Genomic DNA, 17165 nt, shown 5'->3' with positions numbered 1-17165 from the left:
CGTGTCAGCTTCGCGGAGAAACTTCTGCATCCGAATTCGCCCAGCGACTTCGCCTACGAGCCACAATCTTTGGGCAAATTATTGGGTCAGGTGACCGGAGCCAAAAGATAAGTTCGGACAGCCAATAAAAATTTGCCGCGTCACCTTGCGCTTTAGTTGCGCTTTTTGACTTGCGCTTTAGTTGCGCTTTGGTTGCGCTTTAGTTGCGCTTTTTGACTTGCGCTTTAGTTGCGCTTTGGTTGCGCTTTGGTTGCGCTTTGGTTGCGCTTTAGTTGCGCTTTAGTTGCGCTAATTTTAAAATAATATTTTATTATTATCCGAACCTATCTCTGCGTTCGGTCACCTACCCAATAATTTGCCCTTCCCGAGCAAGCCATCTTTCATCTGCTACCTGTTTTCTGCCGGCCAACGTACAGTCTCAGCCCGATTCTGGCAGTTTCTGCGAACCTAGCTCAAGGGAAACTCCTCCGATGGAGCCAACATCGTCCGCCGTCGATGCTATCGCCGGCGTTTCTTCCGCGGGAGCTGGTGGACCCGCACCCTTTCTCGTCAAAACATATGACATGGTCGACGATTCTTCCACGGACGACATCGTCTCGTGGAGCAACTCCAAGACCAGCTTTGTTGTCTGGAATCCGCCGGAGTTCTCATCCCGTCTCCTTCCCACCTACTTCAAGCACAACAACTTCTCCAGCTTTATCCGACAACTCAACACTTATGTAATCGCTCATTCCATTATTCTAGAGTTAGGGTTTTGTTTCTCCAGCCGTGAAATTTGATCAAGAATTGCGTTTTTCTTCTTGTCCCTAGGGTTTCCGGAAGATCGACCCGGAACGTTGGGAGTTTGCGAACGATGAATTTGTCAAGGGTCAGAAGAATATGCTAAAAAACATCCACCGCCGGAAGCCGATTCACAGCCACAGCAACCCACCGCTTGTCGCCGCGGATGCAGAGCGAGCAGTACTCGAGGAGGAGATTGAGCGGCTTCAGCAAGAGAAGGTGGTGCTCCAGGCCGATCTAAGGCGCTTCAAGCAGCAGCAGTCCGGGACCAAAATCCAGCTCGAAGATATCGAGCGTAGGCTGCTGAATATGGAGCAAAGGCAGGCTAAAATGGTCGCTTTTCTTCAGAGAGCCGTCCAAAACCCTAAGTTTCTTGATAATCTTGTTATCATGGCTGGCTCTTCGGCCTCTGCTCTCCATAAGAAGAGAAGGCATCCGGGAGTGGAGTATTGTCCCGAGGTCGCGGATAACAGCGTCTGTGAGAATTCTTGTAGCAATTCAAAGCCTACAACAGAAGTCGGCCAAGTCTTCAGCCAAGACTTTTGTGATAAATTGAGGCTGGAGCTGAGCCCAGCCTTTTCTGAAAGCAATTTGGTGTCTCCCAGTAACCAGGGCTTCAATGAAGGTATTAGAAGTCCACAAGTGAGGCCGGGGGATGATGATTGCCCTCTCAGGATCGAATGCCTACATTTAGTACCTGAGACTCTTGAGCTTTCGGATACCGGAGCTTCTATCTGCCCTAGGAAGAATTCATTGTTAGCAGATGATGGGGATGGGCTTATTTCATGCCACTTGAAACTTAGCCTTGCCTCTTCTTCAATGCATATAGATAGCTGCAATAATTTGAGCAGAATTCCAAGCTCTGTTGATCTTGGAGCAACAATTGACAATACGGGGGATGATAGTACTTACATTTCTGGGCAAAATAAGAATGCTAATCAGGTGTTGACTGATGCTGAAGCTCCACCATTTAGAGGGGTTTCTCAAGCAGGCAAACAAGCACCTTTACCTGCTAATGGAGGAGTAAATGATAAATTCTGGGAGCATTTCCTGACAGAAAGGCCTGGGTCTTCGGATACTGAAGAAGCAAGCTCTAGCCTGAGGGAGGATCCTTGTGAAGTTCCACAAGAAGTGAGAATGCCTGGGGAAGAAAATAACCGGATAAACAGAAAAGATATGGAGCAGCTGACACTTTAAATGGCTTGGTTTGAGTGCGTTTGACAGATCTATGCTTCAATCTGTACACTCTTACGACTTTATACCTTTTTACTTGTAAATTTTCTCTCTGAGCTTTAAAAATAACACAATGTGAGATTCATATCAATGTTTAGTAAGACACTAGGGGTTGTTTTGTATTAATTTAAATACATGGAATAATGTTAGACCGGTCCACCCGGTCCACATGGGACCGGCCCAGGCAAATAAGGGTAGAAATCTCCGCCTCCTGTACGCCCCGTGCAATTTGCCGGATCCCATGGAGTTGTTTAGGAAGGTTTTTTGAGAGAATTAGGAGGAAAATTTGAATGTAGAGACTGTTTAGGGATTTACTTTTGATTTGTATGCATTAAATAGTTGGTTTTCCTAGGGTTAGGGCATCTTGAATTTGGAGCTGAAATTTGAGATCTTTTAGATTTAGGTTTTCTTTTGAGCTCTAGCGGCGTCTAGAGATTTGAGAGAGATCGATCCTCCTTTCGAATTGAGGATCAACTGTATCTTGCTATTTCCCGTTTCTATTTCATCAAATAATTCAAAATGTCTACTCTATTTTCTATTTTTGTGTGGATTTTTGTGGAGAATTCTCGTTGTTTTTCGAAGATCAATAGGAGATACTTTAGATCTACAAGTGTTTACTATCAAATTAGTATCAGAGCAATTTTTGGGACCTTTGGTGGGCTTTTTTGGTGAATTTCAGCTTTTGCTTTTAGGATTTCGAAGAAGAAAGTTGCTGTTTTTGAATGTAGAAGTCCAAATTTTTATTTATACAAAAATTCGGGCATCAATGGCGGCCAAGAAAATGGATGCATTGGAGGAATGCCTCGAAGTGGAGATTAGACAAATGAAATCTAAAATATCATATCTCCAAACTTAAGTTTCAAATTTAAAAAAAGATGTTTCAGCCATTTATGATAAGTTCGATTCGAAATTTTCTATTATGGAGGAGATGTTAAAGAAAGTGCATCGAGGGCCAAACCAAAATATCGCCGTCGGAGGTGAGGAAAGGCGCCGATAGCCATGTAGATGGGAAAAATCCTAAGCCAATTAGGCAAAAGGGAGATCAGGATGTCGAGAGTCGAGACTCGAAATAGAGAAGAGTCAATACCTCTCGTAGAGCTTGTTTCTAGGGAGGAACCGTGTAGAGGGAACGAGGAGAGGCGTGAAGAGATAGGAAAAGAACTAAGATGTGCTGATTTGGAGAGGAGAGGGGCGAGATTGAAAAGGAAAATGGGTAATTATGCTCAAAGGGGGGGGGGGGGGAATTTGAAAGGGGAAAAGTTTGTTATGATCCAAGGGGTGCTGAATTTGAGAGAAAAAGGCGGTAATTTGATGAAAGACTGGGGTATGAATGTAAAAGGGATGATTGTGATACTTGAGGGGAACCACCCCCTTGGGGAATGAGAAATTATGGAGGGAACAGAGAGAATAGAGGCGATCCGAAGGTGAGAAAATTGAAAATGCCAATTTTGAGGGGAGGATGCGCACTAGTGGATCTATAAGGTTGAAAGATATTTCGGCGTCAATGGGTTGATGGAGGAGGAGAGACTGACGGTAGCAGGCCTATGTTTGGAAGGGAAAGCTTTGGCTTGGTACCAATGGAGGGACATGCGACGACCCATACAGAGTTGAAGGGAGTTCAAGGATTGTTTGATAGAACGTTTCCGAACCGGCATGTGAGGAGACTTCTAAGAGCAGTTCTTTGCCTTGACGCAGTAATAGAGTACCGGGATAGGTTCGAGTATATTGCTAGCCGATTGGACCTGAGACAGTGCTAGAGGTGAACTTTATGAAGGGATTGACACCAGAGATCCGAGCAACGATTAGAGTAATGAGTCCCCGTGACTTGGGAGAGGCGATGGAGCTAGCTCAATTGGTAGAAGATCAGATGCACCTGGAGAGAGAGACAAGAGGCAGCAGCTCAGGAGGCCCGTACATGATGACCATCACCTTATTGAAATCTAAGGAGCCAACACCGGATACTCTTCGGGGGACTTCGAAGGAAAACACTGTAGGAGGAAGACCTGGGGACAACTTCAAGAAACTCATAGAGACGAAATTACAGGAGAAGAGGGCGAAGGGACTATGTTTTAGATGTGATGAGAGGTATATGCCGGGGCACATGTGTAAGGACCAAAATATTCAGGTTCTTACCAATTGTGATGAAGAAGGAATAGAGGAGGGTATCATCTTTCCACCTTGCGGACAAGGTGGATCTTTGGGAGCAAAGTATTGTTAGATCGGTCCATTGGATCAGTCCAGCCGGTCCACACGGGACCAACCTAGGCGAATAAGGGTGGAAATCTCCGCCTCCTATACGCCTTGCGCAATCTGCCAGATCTAGGGGTGCAAACAAGTTGAGTCGAGCTCGAGCCAGGCAGTGTTCAAGTCGAGCTTAACTATCAAATACCGAGCTCAAGCTTGAACTTGAGTCGAGCTCAAAATCCGAGCTCGAGCTATTACTCGTCTCATATGTTGAGCGGCTCATCGAGCTCAGTCGAGCTCTGCTGCGAGCTCTGTCCCGAGTAGGCTCGTCAAGCTCCACTGCGAACTCCTTTATCGTCACGAGCTCGCCATCGCGTCTGCTCAACCGTCGTCGAGTTCGCAGTCAAGATCCATTGGATCTGATCCAGCGTCCCGAGCTCGACTCAAGATAAGATCCGCCGTCGACATCGTCGTCACGAGGTCGTCGTCGTGTTTGCTGTCAAGATCGTGTCTGCTGTTGAGATCTAGCGTCCTGAGCTTGTCGTCACGGCCGCCGTCGAGTCCCAAGCTAGTCGTCATGGCCGCCGTCGATTCCCAAGCTAGTCGTCGCGCCCGCCGTCGAGATCCAACGTTTGCCGTTCGTCCGTCAAGTCCTGAGCTCATCGTCGCGGCTGCTGTCGAGTCCCAAGCTCGTCATCCGCTCGCAACTACCCAATTTTTTTTCCCGCCAGTAACACATACGAGCTACTCGACGAGCCAACGAGTAGAGTCAGAGGTATGTTCGAGCTTGAGCTCGATAAACAATTGAGCTCGAAATGGTGTTCGAGCTCGACTCACGAGCTCGATAAGCTCGACTCGTCGAGCTAGTTACCGAGTCGAGTCCGAGCTGGCTTGCAAGTCGGCTTGATTCATTTGCACCCCTAGCCGGATCCCATGAAGTTGTTTAGGATGGTTTTTTGAGAGAATTAGAAGGAAAATTTGAATGTAGGGATTGTTTAGGGATTTCCTTTTGATTTGTATGCATTAAATAGTTGGTTTTCCTAGGGTTAGGGCATCTTGAATTTGGGGATGAAATTTGAGATCTCTTAGATTTAGGTTTTCATTTGGACTCTAGCGGTGTCTAGAGATTTGGGAGAGTTCGATCCTCCTCTTGAATTGAGGATCAATTGTATCTTGCTATTTCTCGTTTCTATTTCATCAAATATTACAAAATATCTACTGTTTTTCCTATTTTTGTGTGGATTTTTGTGGAGAATTCTCGCTGTTTTTCGAAGATTGATAGGAATTACTTGAGATCTACAAGTGTTTCCTATCAAATAACTGAACTTTGACAATTACCACATTTCATATTTAACATGTCTCTTTGGCTTCGTGATGTAGAACGGGGTAGATGTTTCTCTTGCAATTGGGGGAAGAACAAAACAAGGAAGGTTCTGGACAAAAAACCGAAATTAGTTCCAAATTCTATCCCCCAAAATCTGAAGGAAACCAACACTCAAAAGAGAATCTGAACGGGAGGTGATGGCAATAATCTGAAACAATTTTTTTTTTTCTGAAAAAGTTCAGATTTTTCTCCCAAAATTTGAGAGGAACTTCAGCAATCTAGAAACAGAGGAAGGGCACCGTTCCCAATCCTGAGAGAAATTCAGATTTCCCTCTTGAAACAAAAAGAATTTGACTAGGGAAACAATCCGAAACAATTAAGAGGGAGACGGTGGGGAAAAGTAGGAAAAACTGTAGACTTTCTATTTCCAAAATCAGGAAAGTGATTTGGGAAATAGAATAGGAAATAGTTTTGAGGAAATTCGGCTATGAGCAAAGTGGGGAGAAAAGGAAATAAATGTCTTATTCCATATTTCACGTGGAGGGATAGGGAGTTAACTTGTGCTGGCTGAAAATGAAAAAACCGCGAGCCTCGGACTCTTCCGAAGACTGACGGGTGATTCTTTGCCCTTCTCCAAGGGACTTCAAATCACGAGCCCGAACCCATCCTGCGGCTGGTGAAGACTTCGATTTCTCTCATAGGAATCCCACTAACGCTCTCTCACAAGAAGAACACAAGTGTGGAAAAATAATTTTTCATATCAATCAATCATCCCTATTACAATAGCTTAAGGCCCTATATATAGGTCACATCATGAGAAAATCAAAAATTACAAAAATGCCCATTGAGCCACCACACTCAAATAAACTAACCTAGGGATAGAACATGAAATATTATAAAATAAAAGCTAAACTTCATAAAATAAATCATAAATGACAACGTAAATTAGAGCCGTCGATTTACGACGCCTCCTGTGATAGATGCGCCAAATCTTCGTGCCGATGTCCGCATCATTCTCCCCAGGTGGGAGAATACTTGACTCCGTCGAGTTAGCATCACAACTGGTCATGTAAAACTCTAGACTGTTATTTGCAAAGATTTTCAAACCACCCCGGTTGCCCACAAGATTTTCACTAGGGAGAGGATCTCCTCTCCAAAAATCTAAAAAAAAAAAAGATCCTTCCGGAAATCTGAGATTTTGTTCAGGTTTCTTACTGAAAACCTGAGAGATTTGGAGCCAAAATCTGAGAGAAATCTCAGGTTTCTAGGCTTAGGAGCAAGGGAAATTGGAAGGAGCATTCAAGCCTTGATTCCAGCAATTGTCCAGCATGGTGTGAACGTTAGAGAGAGAGAGAGGAAGGGGAGATGGGTGGGAGAGGGGTTGCAGCAGGGGAAGTAGTGGAGGGAATTAGGGAATTAATTCCTAATTCCCTTCTACGGATTTTGGAAAATGAGGGAGACGGGAACATGGGGGAGCAATTAATGTACAGGTATTTTCCTTATTCCCCTCTCAGCTTTGGGGAAGTGATTAAAGCCTGAGCTTTGAATATTTCGGCTGGAGCAATTAGGGAGAAAAGGAAATAAATATGAAATAATGCCAACGAGATTGGTGGGCTTAATTTGAAAATAGATTTCAAATTAAGAGGCCATTAATGCTTAATTGGGGAATTAATTTGGATTGATTGGATTGGAGAGAGGAGGGGGCCGGCCATGCAAGGATGGAAAGGGAGTTTTAATGCTTTAATTGTGATACTTAATTGGGGTGTGGAATTTAGGAAAGAAATAATTAAACCCTATTTGAATTTGAAATTCAAATAAAATTCATTTAGTAACTTTCCAAAAATAAAATGATAAATTAGGAAATAATTCAAATTTCAAATTAGGGGAATTTGAAAATTTGAAAACCGCCCAAAATTAATTCACCCAATTAAGTTTGAATTACAGCATGGATGAGACTCAATACTTTCCTAAAATAGCTTTCTAATTTAGGAAACTATTTGAAATTCAAAATTCGAATTTCAAAGTATGAAAATAATTTTCTAAATTATTTGAACTCTTTTAGGCAAGCATTAAGGTGACATTGACTCCTCATTCATGGAGCAAACAAGAGTGGCCAGTGGTGGAGGAGCTAATGGGGGAAGGTGGTCGGCGGCCAAGAGGGTGGGATCGGGTGAAGCTCGGGTGGGGTGAGATCCGACGGCTATGGTGAGGATTTTAGTGGAGCTTGTTGTGGGGGAAGAGCGGGGAAATTTGGTGGATGAATTGGATGTGACGAAGAAGAATAAGAAGGGTGGTGAGTGAAGACGAAAATACAACGAGAAAACCACGAACCTGGCCATCTCCAAGGTTGGTGGGTGATACGATTTCCCTCTCCAAGAGATCTCAAATCACGAGCCCGGACCCATCCTGCGGCTGGTGACAACTTCGATTCCTCTCATAGGAATCCCACTAACGCTCTCTCACAAGAAGAACACAAGTGTGGAAAATAATTTTTCATATCAATCAACCATCTTATTACAATAGCTTGAGGCCCTATATATAGGCCACAACATGAGAAAATTAAATATTACAAAATTGCCCCTTGGGCCACAACACTCACATAAACTAACCTAGGGGTAAAACATGAAATAACTGAAAACAAGAGCTAAAATTCATAAAATAAAATTTAAATGACAAATTAAATTAGAGACGTCGATTTACGACGCCTCCTGTGATAGATGCGCCAAATCTTTGTGCCGATGTCCGCATCACTTCGTTTACCTATTTCTTACTTATATCTGGTTCGAATGTTAAATTGCTGATTCGTTTATACAATGGATTTTCTTTTCTTCATGCTTGTTGCTCCTTCATGTGCGTGTATAATCATAAGTTGTGGCATACTGATAGGATTGCTTGCAGAAACTCATATTTCTGTCATTTTTTCTTCATAAATTGGCACTCATCAAGATTAGTCGTTTTATAGCGTCCATCAGTGGGCTACTGATAAGCACTCTGTAACTACCCCTCCATGGAAACCCTGCCTTATAAACTAGTGGCTTTAAACTAACATTGAAGAAAACCGATGGTTGTGTTTATGTAACAGCGATTCAAAATGCAGAGAACAATTTATATTAGGGATCATTTTGTTGCTTGTATATAGAAAATGATGATTTCATTCTCACTCATTTTAAGGGAAAACAAAATAATATTTTTGAGAAATTTTCAAGGTGTTTGTAGAATTTAAATGCCATTATGGTTTCTAACTACATACATCCAAATTGGGAAATAAAAATGCAATCTATTTATTGGCATATTTTAATGCATTTAGGATATTCATGATTTATATTCAAAATTTGCAAGTTTGGAAGAAGCTAATGCTACTACCATAAGTAGTTATATAATATTAAATTGTCATCATCAAATATGGGGCTATTGTTGAGTATGCACTCATGTGTATCTTAATATTTAATTTGATGATAATAAATATTATGTGATTCTATATTGTGGAGATGTTGAATTTAAATTTGTTGGAACTGAGTTTTTAATTACATACATTTTTATAAAACATTTAGCAGATAATAGAATTTGGTAACTTGAGAGAACATTTAGAATAGACATTTTAGTTGTTTTATATGGTTTACTCATGTTTGTCATGACAATTTTTAATTATGTCTTTTTTATATTGGCAAAAGGTCAAATGATTGTACTTTGGAATATTTTAAATGCATATATTTAAGGGTCACCCAAAATTTATTCATATTATTCATTTTACTTTATTTTTATGTAATGAGGTGGGGTAGCGTTGTTTTGCACTAAGTTCATGTAATTAGCCACATAAATTTGTCATCATAGAAAAGCAGTATATTATTGATCTTATGAGCACATGGTTTAATGAGCTTATTTTGATGATACCAAACATATGAATGGAGAAATTAGTGTTTCAATTATATTCAAGGGGTAAGTACCACATTAATATTTAGAGAGTGGTTGCATCTTATAATTCCCGCAAAATTATGATTTTAAGTACCAGTTTTTGAGGCCTAGAGTATTTTAGGACTCACGAGCTTCATCATTTGAAATTGATATGTCATTAAAAAATTTATCTGGTTAAACTCATATTTTGTAATGTATGTTTTAGATCTCCAATGACTTGAGTATTTGGCTCAAAAATATTTGTAATTAATGATCGGTCATTAATTTTTTTTTTAAACTTATAGTCAAAATAGTGTGGTCTAATGAGATGACCCAACAATATTAAGAATCTACAAATCAAATCCAAATGGGTATAAGATTACTCAATTTTGGGTTCACTGACATATTAAGCTGTTTAAAAAATATTAAATGATCATGAGAAATCTTTTCGTGTTTCCTAATCGAGTGTCTAAATTTTAGGTTGAAATGATCATACTGTATCTTTAAGAAATCTGCAATTAAGCCCTATTCCTAAACATTAGAAGGATGATTTTTAGTGAAGAGAATTGCCAAATTTGATGAATTCCATAGCACCATCACTTGACATTAGTTATCAACCAATATCCATACCCATTGACCCCACCATACTACATTGGCCTTCAACCAATGTGGGTGTTCATCATCTCCATTGTCAACGTTGATTGACGACTAACATCAATGCCCACCATGGCCTCTACCAAACGTCCACTTGCCGCTAACATTTGATGTTCATCTTACCTATAATCTGGTCTACCCATTTATTAGGAGACCAACCAAATTGAGCACTCTTCATCATCTAACTTTTGATATTGCCCACCTAGTATCACCTAATTCTTACCAAATATCAACGATCGATGCCCATCTTCTCGATTGCCTCATCTCCCTACCTATTAGGAGAATGATTGACACGATCTCCACTTGTTGCTCGACTTGTGTTCCTTATCGATCATTATTGAACTCCCACCAATGATTAACATTTCTTAGTGAACAATGTTTGACATGTTTTTTCTTGTTTGCCTCTTACCCCACCTATAAAGATACTAAGATTGGCTGGTTGGATTTGAGATTGACTCAAAGTTGACCTACCCTGAACTCGACTCATATAGATCAAAATGTTTGTCCCGAAACCCTCCATTCAAACTATTTATTATATGAATTGTGTAATTTTCGTGGATCCTATCGAACTCGAACATATAACTCAAATCTGACTTGTTTAATCTGAACTTAATGATAATTGAGTCAATTTTTAAATAATTTTTGGTTTTTAGATCAACACAAACTCGCCCTTAAATTAATCGGGTCATGATTTCAAATTTGAGCCTGCCTCAAAGAATAATTCGGCTAAGTTGAACCCAAAATTTTGAGTTAAATTCTGGTCGGGTTATTTATTGACACGCCCCTGAAACACTATAGAAATTTAGTGAATTTTCGACAGATTTTTCTACTGAAAATAAAGCAAATTCCATCGGCAATACAAATTTCTAGCGGATATCAATCGTTTGCTAATACTCGCATCAGAAAACAAGTTGCGGTGGATTATTTTTCACGGAAATATTACTGACAGATTTCCAACGGATACTCTGAACATTTTCGTCGATTCAACTGTCAGGAATATTAGCATATCCAGTGGATTTATGTAGAATATTTCGCCAGTATTACCGGGTGAATACTGGCGGAATATTTCACTGAAAATTTTGTCGGAAATTCTGCCAGTAATTCAGGTGGAATATTCCATCCCTCGCTCGTCAGAATGATTTCAGATGGTATATCCACCATAAACTTGTAGCTCATTAAAAAAAAACTCATCCTCATAAATTCTCCTATAATAATTCACAAAGAATGTATCATTCATTTAAATGAAATCAATCAATATAATAGATAAACATAAATCTCAGAAGAACATTATTCTAAATTTATTAAATGATAGTCAAAATACATCAATTTTTAAATATTACAGAAAGCCATAAAAAAGTAAAAAAACTACAAGCTTCTAGACTCTAATCCTCTTTCGTCCTCGAACTCTACTCTATGTTTATAACTTTTCTCGAAATTGTTCCCAAAATCTACGCAGCTCATCTTGCATCTTGCTTTGATGCATTTGCATAACAATTTGCAATTTTCGCACTTGCTCTAATTTTGATGTTATTGTAAGTTTTAATACTCACATAAGCCTTTCTCACTCGCTTATCCACTCGTTATTGGTACTCCTCGCGCTAGTGGGTGCGAGTGTGCAACTCCAGGGAAGTGGGTTCTTTACCTAATACTTCTTTTTGAAATATAATATGATACTTCTTTTTGCAATATATATATATATATATTCATACCAAATATCATTTATGCTCAGTGTGTTAAACTGAGCCACTAGTATAGAGGGCGCCCATGCCCCCAACGCTCAAGGCTTTGTTCTGCTTATTCTGATCTCTTCTTTTACTATAATTTGGGTTGACCCAAGCCCTGGTCAACTCAGCCTACCCACCCTCACTAATCCAAAGTGGTCTTTCTCCCGACTTTATAATATCTGTAAACATGTCTCATAGGAGAGTCGAACCGCGCTTTTTTTTTTTTTCTTTCTTATGTTGGCATTGTGCTGAGAAAACCAATGAAAATCTCCTAGATTGACATTTGACATTATGAAACATAACATTCTGGATTAGAATAATTAGAATGGAAGTTGATCATCATTAGTGATGATTACTAATCTCAAACTCTCAGAACTATTTGTCACGAACTTCTTCAGATATTTTCTTCCAAGATATAGGTATACGTGAAAAGTTGGAGTATCTCCAGTGCAAGATAAGATTAAAGAGAGTCATCTTAGATGGTTTGGTCATATAAAATTGTGGTCTTTCGATGACACGGTTAGGAAAGTATATGTATTTTATTTGACTTATGTTAAGAAAGGTAGAGGTAGACCTAAAAAGACTTGGCTAGAAAATATTAGAAATGACATTTCTTTATTAGATTTAAATGCGAATTTAATTTTTAACAAAGTACAATGGAGAAAAATGATTCATATAGCCGACCCCACATAGTGGGATAAAGGCTTGATGTTGTTGTAATTGTATAGATATGGAGCATTATATTTGCTCCATATGATATCCTGTATCTTATGTGTTTGCTATCTTGATGAATGAAAGCTGCAAAAATATAAATTCAAAATTAGTGCATGTAAACCAACAAAATAAATCAAAACATTCATTACTTGCGTGTCGCCTTCATGCTCTATAAGCATGTGGTTGTTTGTTGCCGATGATCCAGTACTCCGATGATTCAGTACTCTCAGGTCGTTGCTCCATATATGTGCTAGAATTAGATTTTCTGCATGGTTGATCTTCTTAAGCAGTCCAACAAATTGATTAAAATACTCTTTATGAACATTGTATTCATTCTTAATACTCGGCATCCTAATAATGACTGATAACTAGGAGTGAGTGGTAAACCTTTCAAATTGGTTGTTGAGCTACACATAATGATTTATAGAAGTCTTGCGCTATCTTATTTGGTGACTCTTCCATATATTCTCTAAATTGTGGACCGGTTGCATCATAAATCATATCTTCGTACATTTTAATATTTTCTTCCTCAACTATCTTGAAACTTGTTGATGGACCGCATTGAGAGCCGAGATGTGGATCGTACTCTCTATATGATGTTTAAAATCAATATTTTGGCATTAATCCTCTACAGTATAAATCAATGGTAACCTCATATGGTGTAAGGAAAATTGATGGGGACATCAGAGCTTGGAAAGTTTATCAGAGACGTGACCGTCGATCTACGGCCACAATTGAGTCGATGTACTTATGTGTTGTATTATGTATTTTCTTTATTATTTATTGTTGTATTTGTTTTATTAGTGTTTCTGCTTTTATCCCTTACTTAAGGGAGGTCGTATGTAAGCCCAGAGGGCATCGTCGTTTTTTTTATTTTTTTTGAGTCATTTGTACGAGGCTATATATAGCCTTATTGTTCTCTTTTCATGTTAATGATTGAATGATAAAAAAAATTTTCCCATGTTTGAGTTCTTATGAAAGCTTGAGAGAGAGATTGGAGCGAGGTCCCTTGGAGAGGGAATTTGGATCACCCATCAACTTTGGAGACGGCCGGGTTCGTGGTTCATCTTCTTCTTCAACTATTTCTATTGCCCTTCTTCACCTAACCGCCGGCATAAAATCCCTCTACATCCTAAGCCGTAGGCCACCTAATCCCCCACCACCTCCCATCGGTTTCATCCCCTCTCCACCCCAACCGATCCACCCTCCCTTGCCCCCACCACCATCCACGACCTCCACACAAGCCGCCGGCCCCTCACTTGATTTTCCCTCCATCTTTATTTTCAATTATCCCCTTTCTTAATTGGGTTTGAATATTTTAGGTAATGCATTTGCTTTGCAAATTCAAATTTATTTGAATTTGAAAAGTTTCCTAAAATACCAATCCTATTTTAGGAAAGTTTTCAAACCCTTTCTTATTTGATTTTATTTTAATTTTGAATGAAATATTTCATCCCAAATCTCTTTACCTAATTTCAGGAAGCATTAAAAGCTTCCTTAATTCCCTCCCTAGCCCCTTGCCGCCGGCCCCCCTCAATAAATCCTTTGGGATTTATTTCCAAAACCACTTAAGCCCCTCTTGGAAACACCTCCTAATTCCCCCTCCACCTCATCCTTGGTCGAAAGTTCCCCTAGCCCTCTTATTTAATTTCTTTCCAAAGGAGAACCTTTCCTTTTGGAAATAAATTAAAACCCCTCCCTCTCACCCTTGCCGCCGACCCCTCTCTCCCTTCCTCTTCCTTGTTTATTTCAATCAAGGGATCTTGAAGGAAATTGCTTGAACTATATTTCCCTCCACTTAAATCTCCCAAAATCTGAACCTAATTTCCCCAAACCTCTCGTCTTGGCCGGCCACCTTCTCTTACTTAGATTCTTGAGAGAAACCTCTCTCTTTCAAGGGAAAATGGCAATGACCGCAAAGGGACACCTCCTTCAACACTTCAAAGCAACGAGATCGATTCAAGGCCGATCCCGATCTTACGACCTTGCCTACGACGAGCAATGTTTCGTTCACATCCTTCACTTCACTTTCTTCGACGTCAATCTGAAATTCGACAACACCGTCGAGGAATACGTGGAGCGCATTTTAGATACTCTCATCGAAGCCATAGATGAGCAACTTGGTGCCGTTCAGTGGTGGATTACGTCCAGACTGGGGCAAAGGTTTTCCAATCTTCCTACTCTCGTATTTTCGTAGTTTAACTTTCTCTTGTGATTTGATTTGATTCATGAAGGTCTTGTTCACCTGTCTCTGGCAAACCTAGTAATTGTAGGAATTGAGCTTAGCCTTCTATGCTTCTAATATCATTGTTAGCCTAGAGATTTTGTTTGAAAGCTACTTAATTTGCATGTTATTAAAATTCCAAGTTATTTTGATAATCCAAGCGTTTGGCATGTGACTTGGCCTAAGTGTAGTCACCCCTCTCACGTTTTCTTTTATCGTTTTGATTCCTAAAAGTTTTAATCTCAATTATTTTATTCAAGAAATCTTGCAAGTTCCTTTTACATTCATCTAAAGCATTGTAGTCCTGCATCAAAAATATGCTTGATTTTTGTGCTTTGAGCAACGACAACGATAAAAAAAGAAAGTAGTTGGCAGACCACTTGGATGAAAAAATTGACTCATTTGATGCATTCATCTGTTAATATCTTTCATCGAGGCATCAGTCGATTATATATCCAATTCCTTTATTTTCAAATATCCATATAAAATGTGATAAAAAATCCTACTCATGAACAATCCTATAAAAATTAGTAGTACCATATATTTCTAAATTCTAATAAATATTAAGCATATATGATAATATATTAACTAATAGCTATCATGGATAGTAATAGAAGGCACTTATATATTATTTCAAGCAATATTGTTGGATGATTGAACAAATTAATATTTTTGATATTTTATAAATCATAAAGAGTATATTATTTCTTATGACATTTATTTATTAATTTTAGTATGCTAAAATGCTACTTTTTTATCATGAATATAGAGGGATCGTGAAACAAGAAATTAAAACTCCCTAAATCTAAAGCTTCCTCAGATAGAATTAAAAAATATTTCAAAAAAAAAAAAAAAAAATCTAAGAATCTAATGCTTTCATTGAAGGTAGTGACATTGTTAATAATATTACTAGCTCTTGAAATTCTTATAAATATTATCATTGGTTATGAACATAAAAGTTATTTTGTTCTAGGTTTAATCTCAATAAGCTGTTTAATTAAGTTGATCTCTCTCTTCTCCAGTTTCTTGCCATTAATGGCTTTCCCAATGTGTTTGTTATTTGGATAGTTACACGGATGCCATATGCTCTCTTTTCAGTTATTGTTAATGGGAAATTTTGTGGATTTTTAAACATATGGGTTGAGACAAAATTGTCCTCTCTTCCCTATCCCTTTATTATTATTTGGGAAATTTACATACATACCATTTTATACCATCTTATTTATATATCTAACACCTAAAATTTTAATATTACATACATACCACCCTATATTATTTTAATAACAAATATACCACTCATATTTCCTTCCTACCACTCATATATTTCATTTATATCACTCATATTTGATATGAAAATGAACTATGAGTGCTATGTATGAAATATTAAAGTTTTAGATTTTAAGTATGTAAATAGAATAGTATAGGATGATATGCATGTAAATCTCCCTTATTATTATTATAGATGAGCTTTCCGGCAGTATTAATGATTGGTATCTTAATGGAGGTTTTAAGCATATAGTCATCTTATTTTGATGACATCCTTTTTCTTGGTATGATTGAACCTTGCTCAGTCCTCGATCTCCACCATGCATTACAAGAATTTCAAAACACCATGGGACTTAAAATCAATCTTGAGAAATTTGAGTTTTTTCTTTAAAATTATTTCACTTTTTCTGACAATCTTGTTTAAATTTTTGGCCTGAAACAAGGGTGTTTCCTTGGAATTCGTTTATCTTGCAATAAATTGACTATTAAAGATTGCTAAGCTCTTTTCAATAGGCTTAATTGTTGAACTGTTGGTTGAAAAAAAAAATATTTTGTTAGTAGGATCCTGCTTCATTATGTACCTCTTTTATTGGTTTAGATTCATGCATATTCCTAAAGCTGTCATTAATAACATCATTGTTATTATCTTTAGATTCCTTTTTGACAATGGTTCCACTAAAAATTTTCACATTATTCTTTGAAGCCCTTTTATTATTATATTATATTTGATTGGAATGGTAAAAAATGTGTTAGACCGGTTCTCTGTGAACCGGTCCAGAACCAGCGGCATAACCAGCCGCTGGTTTATAGGAGGCGGAGACCTCCGCCTCCTTTAAACTGAAATGCTTAATATGTGCGGGCCCCACTTCTCCAAAGGATTTGAATGTTCAAACGGAGTGGGGAGATAGGTTTTGGGAGGGAAATTAAATTAGGAAATATCTTGTATTAAAGGTGATGAGGGAATTAGGGAGTTTTTTTTATGTGATGTTTGATTGCAATTAGGGTTTTCTTGGAGGCTTGGGCTCTAGAACGAATTCTAGAGATTGGGAGAGTGCGATCCTCCTCTCGAATAGAGGATCTTTGTATCTTTGCAAGTTTTCTTTCATCTACTAGTAAAGTACAAGTGTTTGGGCGAGTTTTTCTCCATTTTCCTCTCAGGTTTTCTCTGGGA

At 38.7% G+C, this 17165-nt stretch overlaps 1 protein-coding gene across 3 annotated transcripts in view; it reads left to right on the top strand.

Moving 5' to 3' along the window:
• The first annotated feature begins 363 nt into the window (after positions 1 to 363).
• The window catches only part of LOC110105651 (heat stress transcription factor A-5), a 23962-nt gene continuing 7160 nt past the window's right edge, over positions 364 to 17165 (top strand). For 2 of the 3 annotated variants that reach the window (XM_028695751.1, XM_020835240.2), the window contains exons 1-2: positions 364 to 719; positions 811 to 2020. In XM_028695751.1, coding sequence (XP_028551584.1) covers positions 471 to 719; positions 811 to 1977 — 1416 coding nt within the window. In that variant the 5' untranslated portion in view covers positions 364 to 470 and the 3' untranslated portion in view covers positions 1978 to 2020. Of the gene's footprint in view, positions 720 to 810; positions 2163 to 17165 lie in introns of those variants that run through there. The other variant, XM_028695750.1, reaches the window with a different exon arrangement.

The sequence above is a fragment of the Dendrobium catenatum genome, unplaced genomic scaffold, assembly GCF_001605985.2.
Source record: "Dendrobium catenatum unplaced genomic scaffold, ASM160598v2 fragScaff_scaffold_671, whole genome shotgun sequence".
NCBI classification, from domain to species: Eukaryota; Viridiplantae; Streptophyta; class Magnoliopsida; order Asparagales; family Orchidaceae; genus Dendrobium; species Dendrobium catenatum.
Note: the sequence above shows the minus strand (reverse complement) of the source record. Positions and strands in the feature narration are given on the sequence as shown.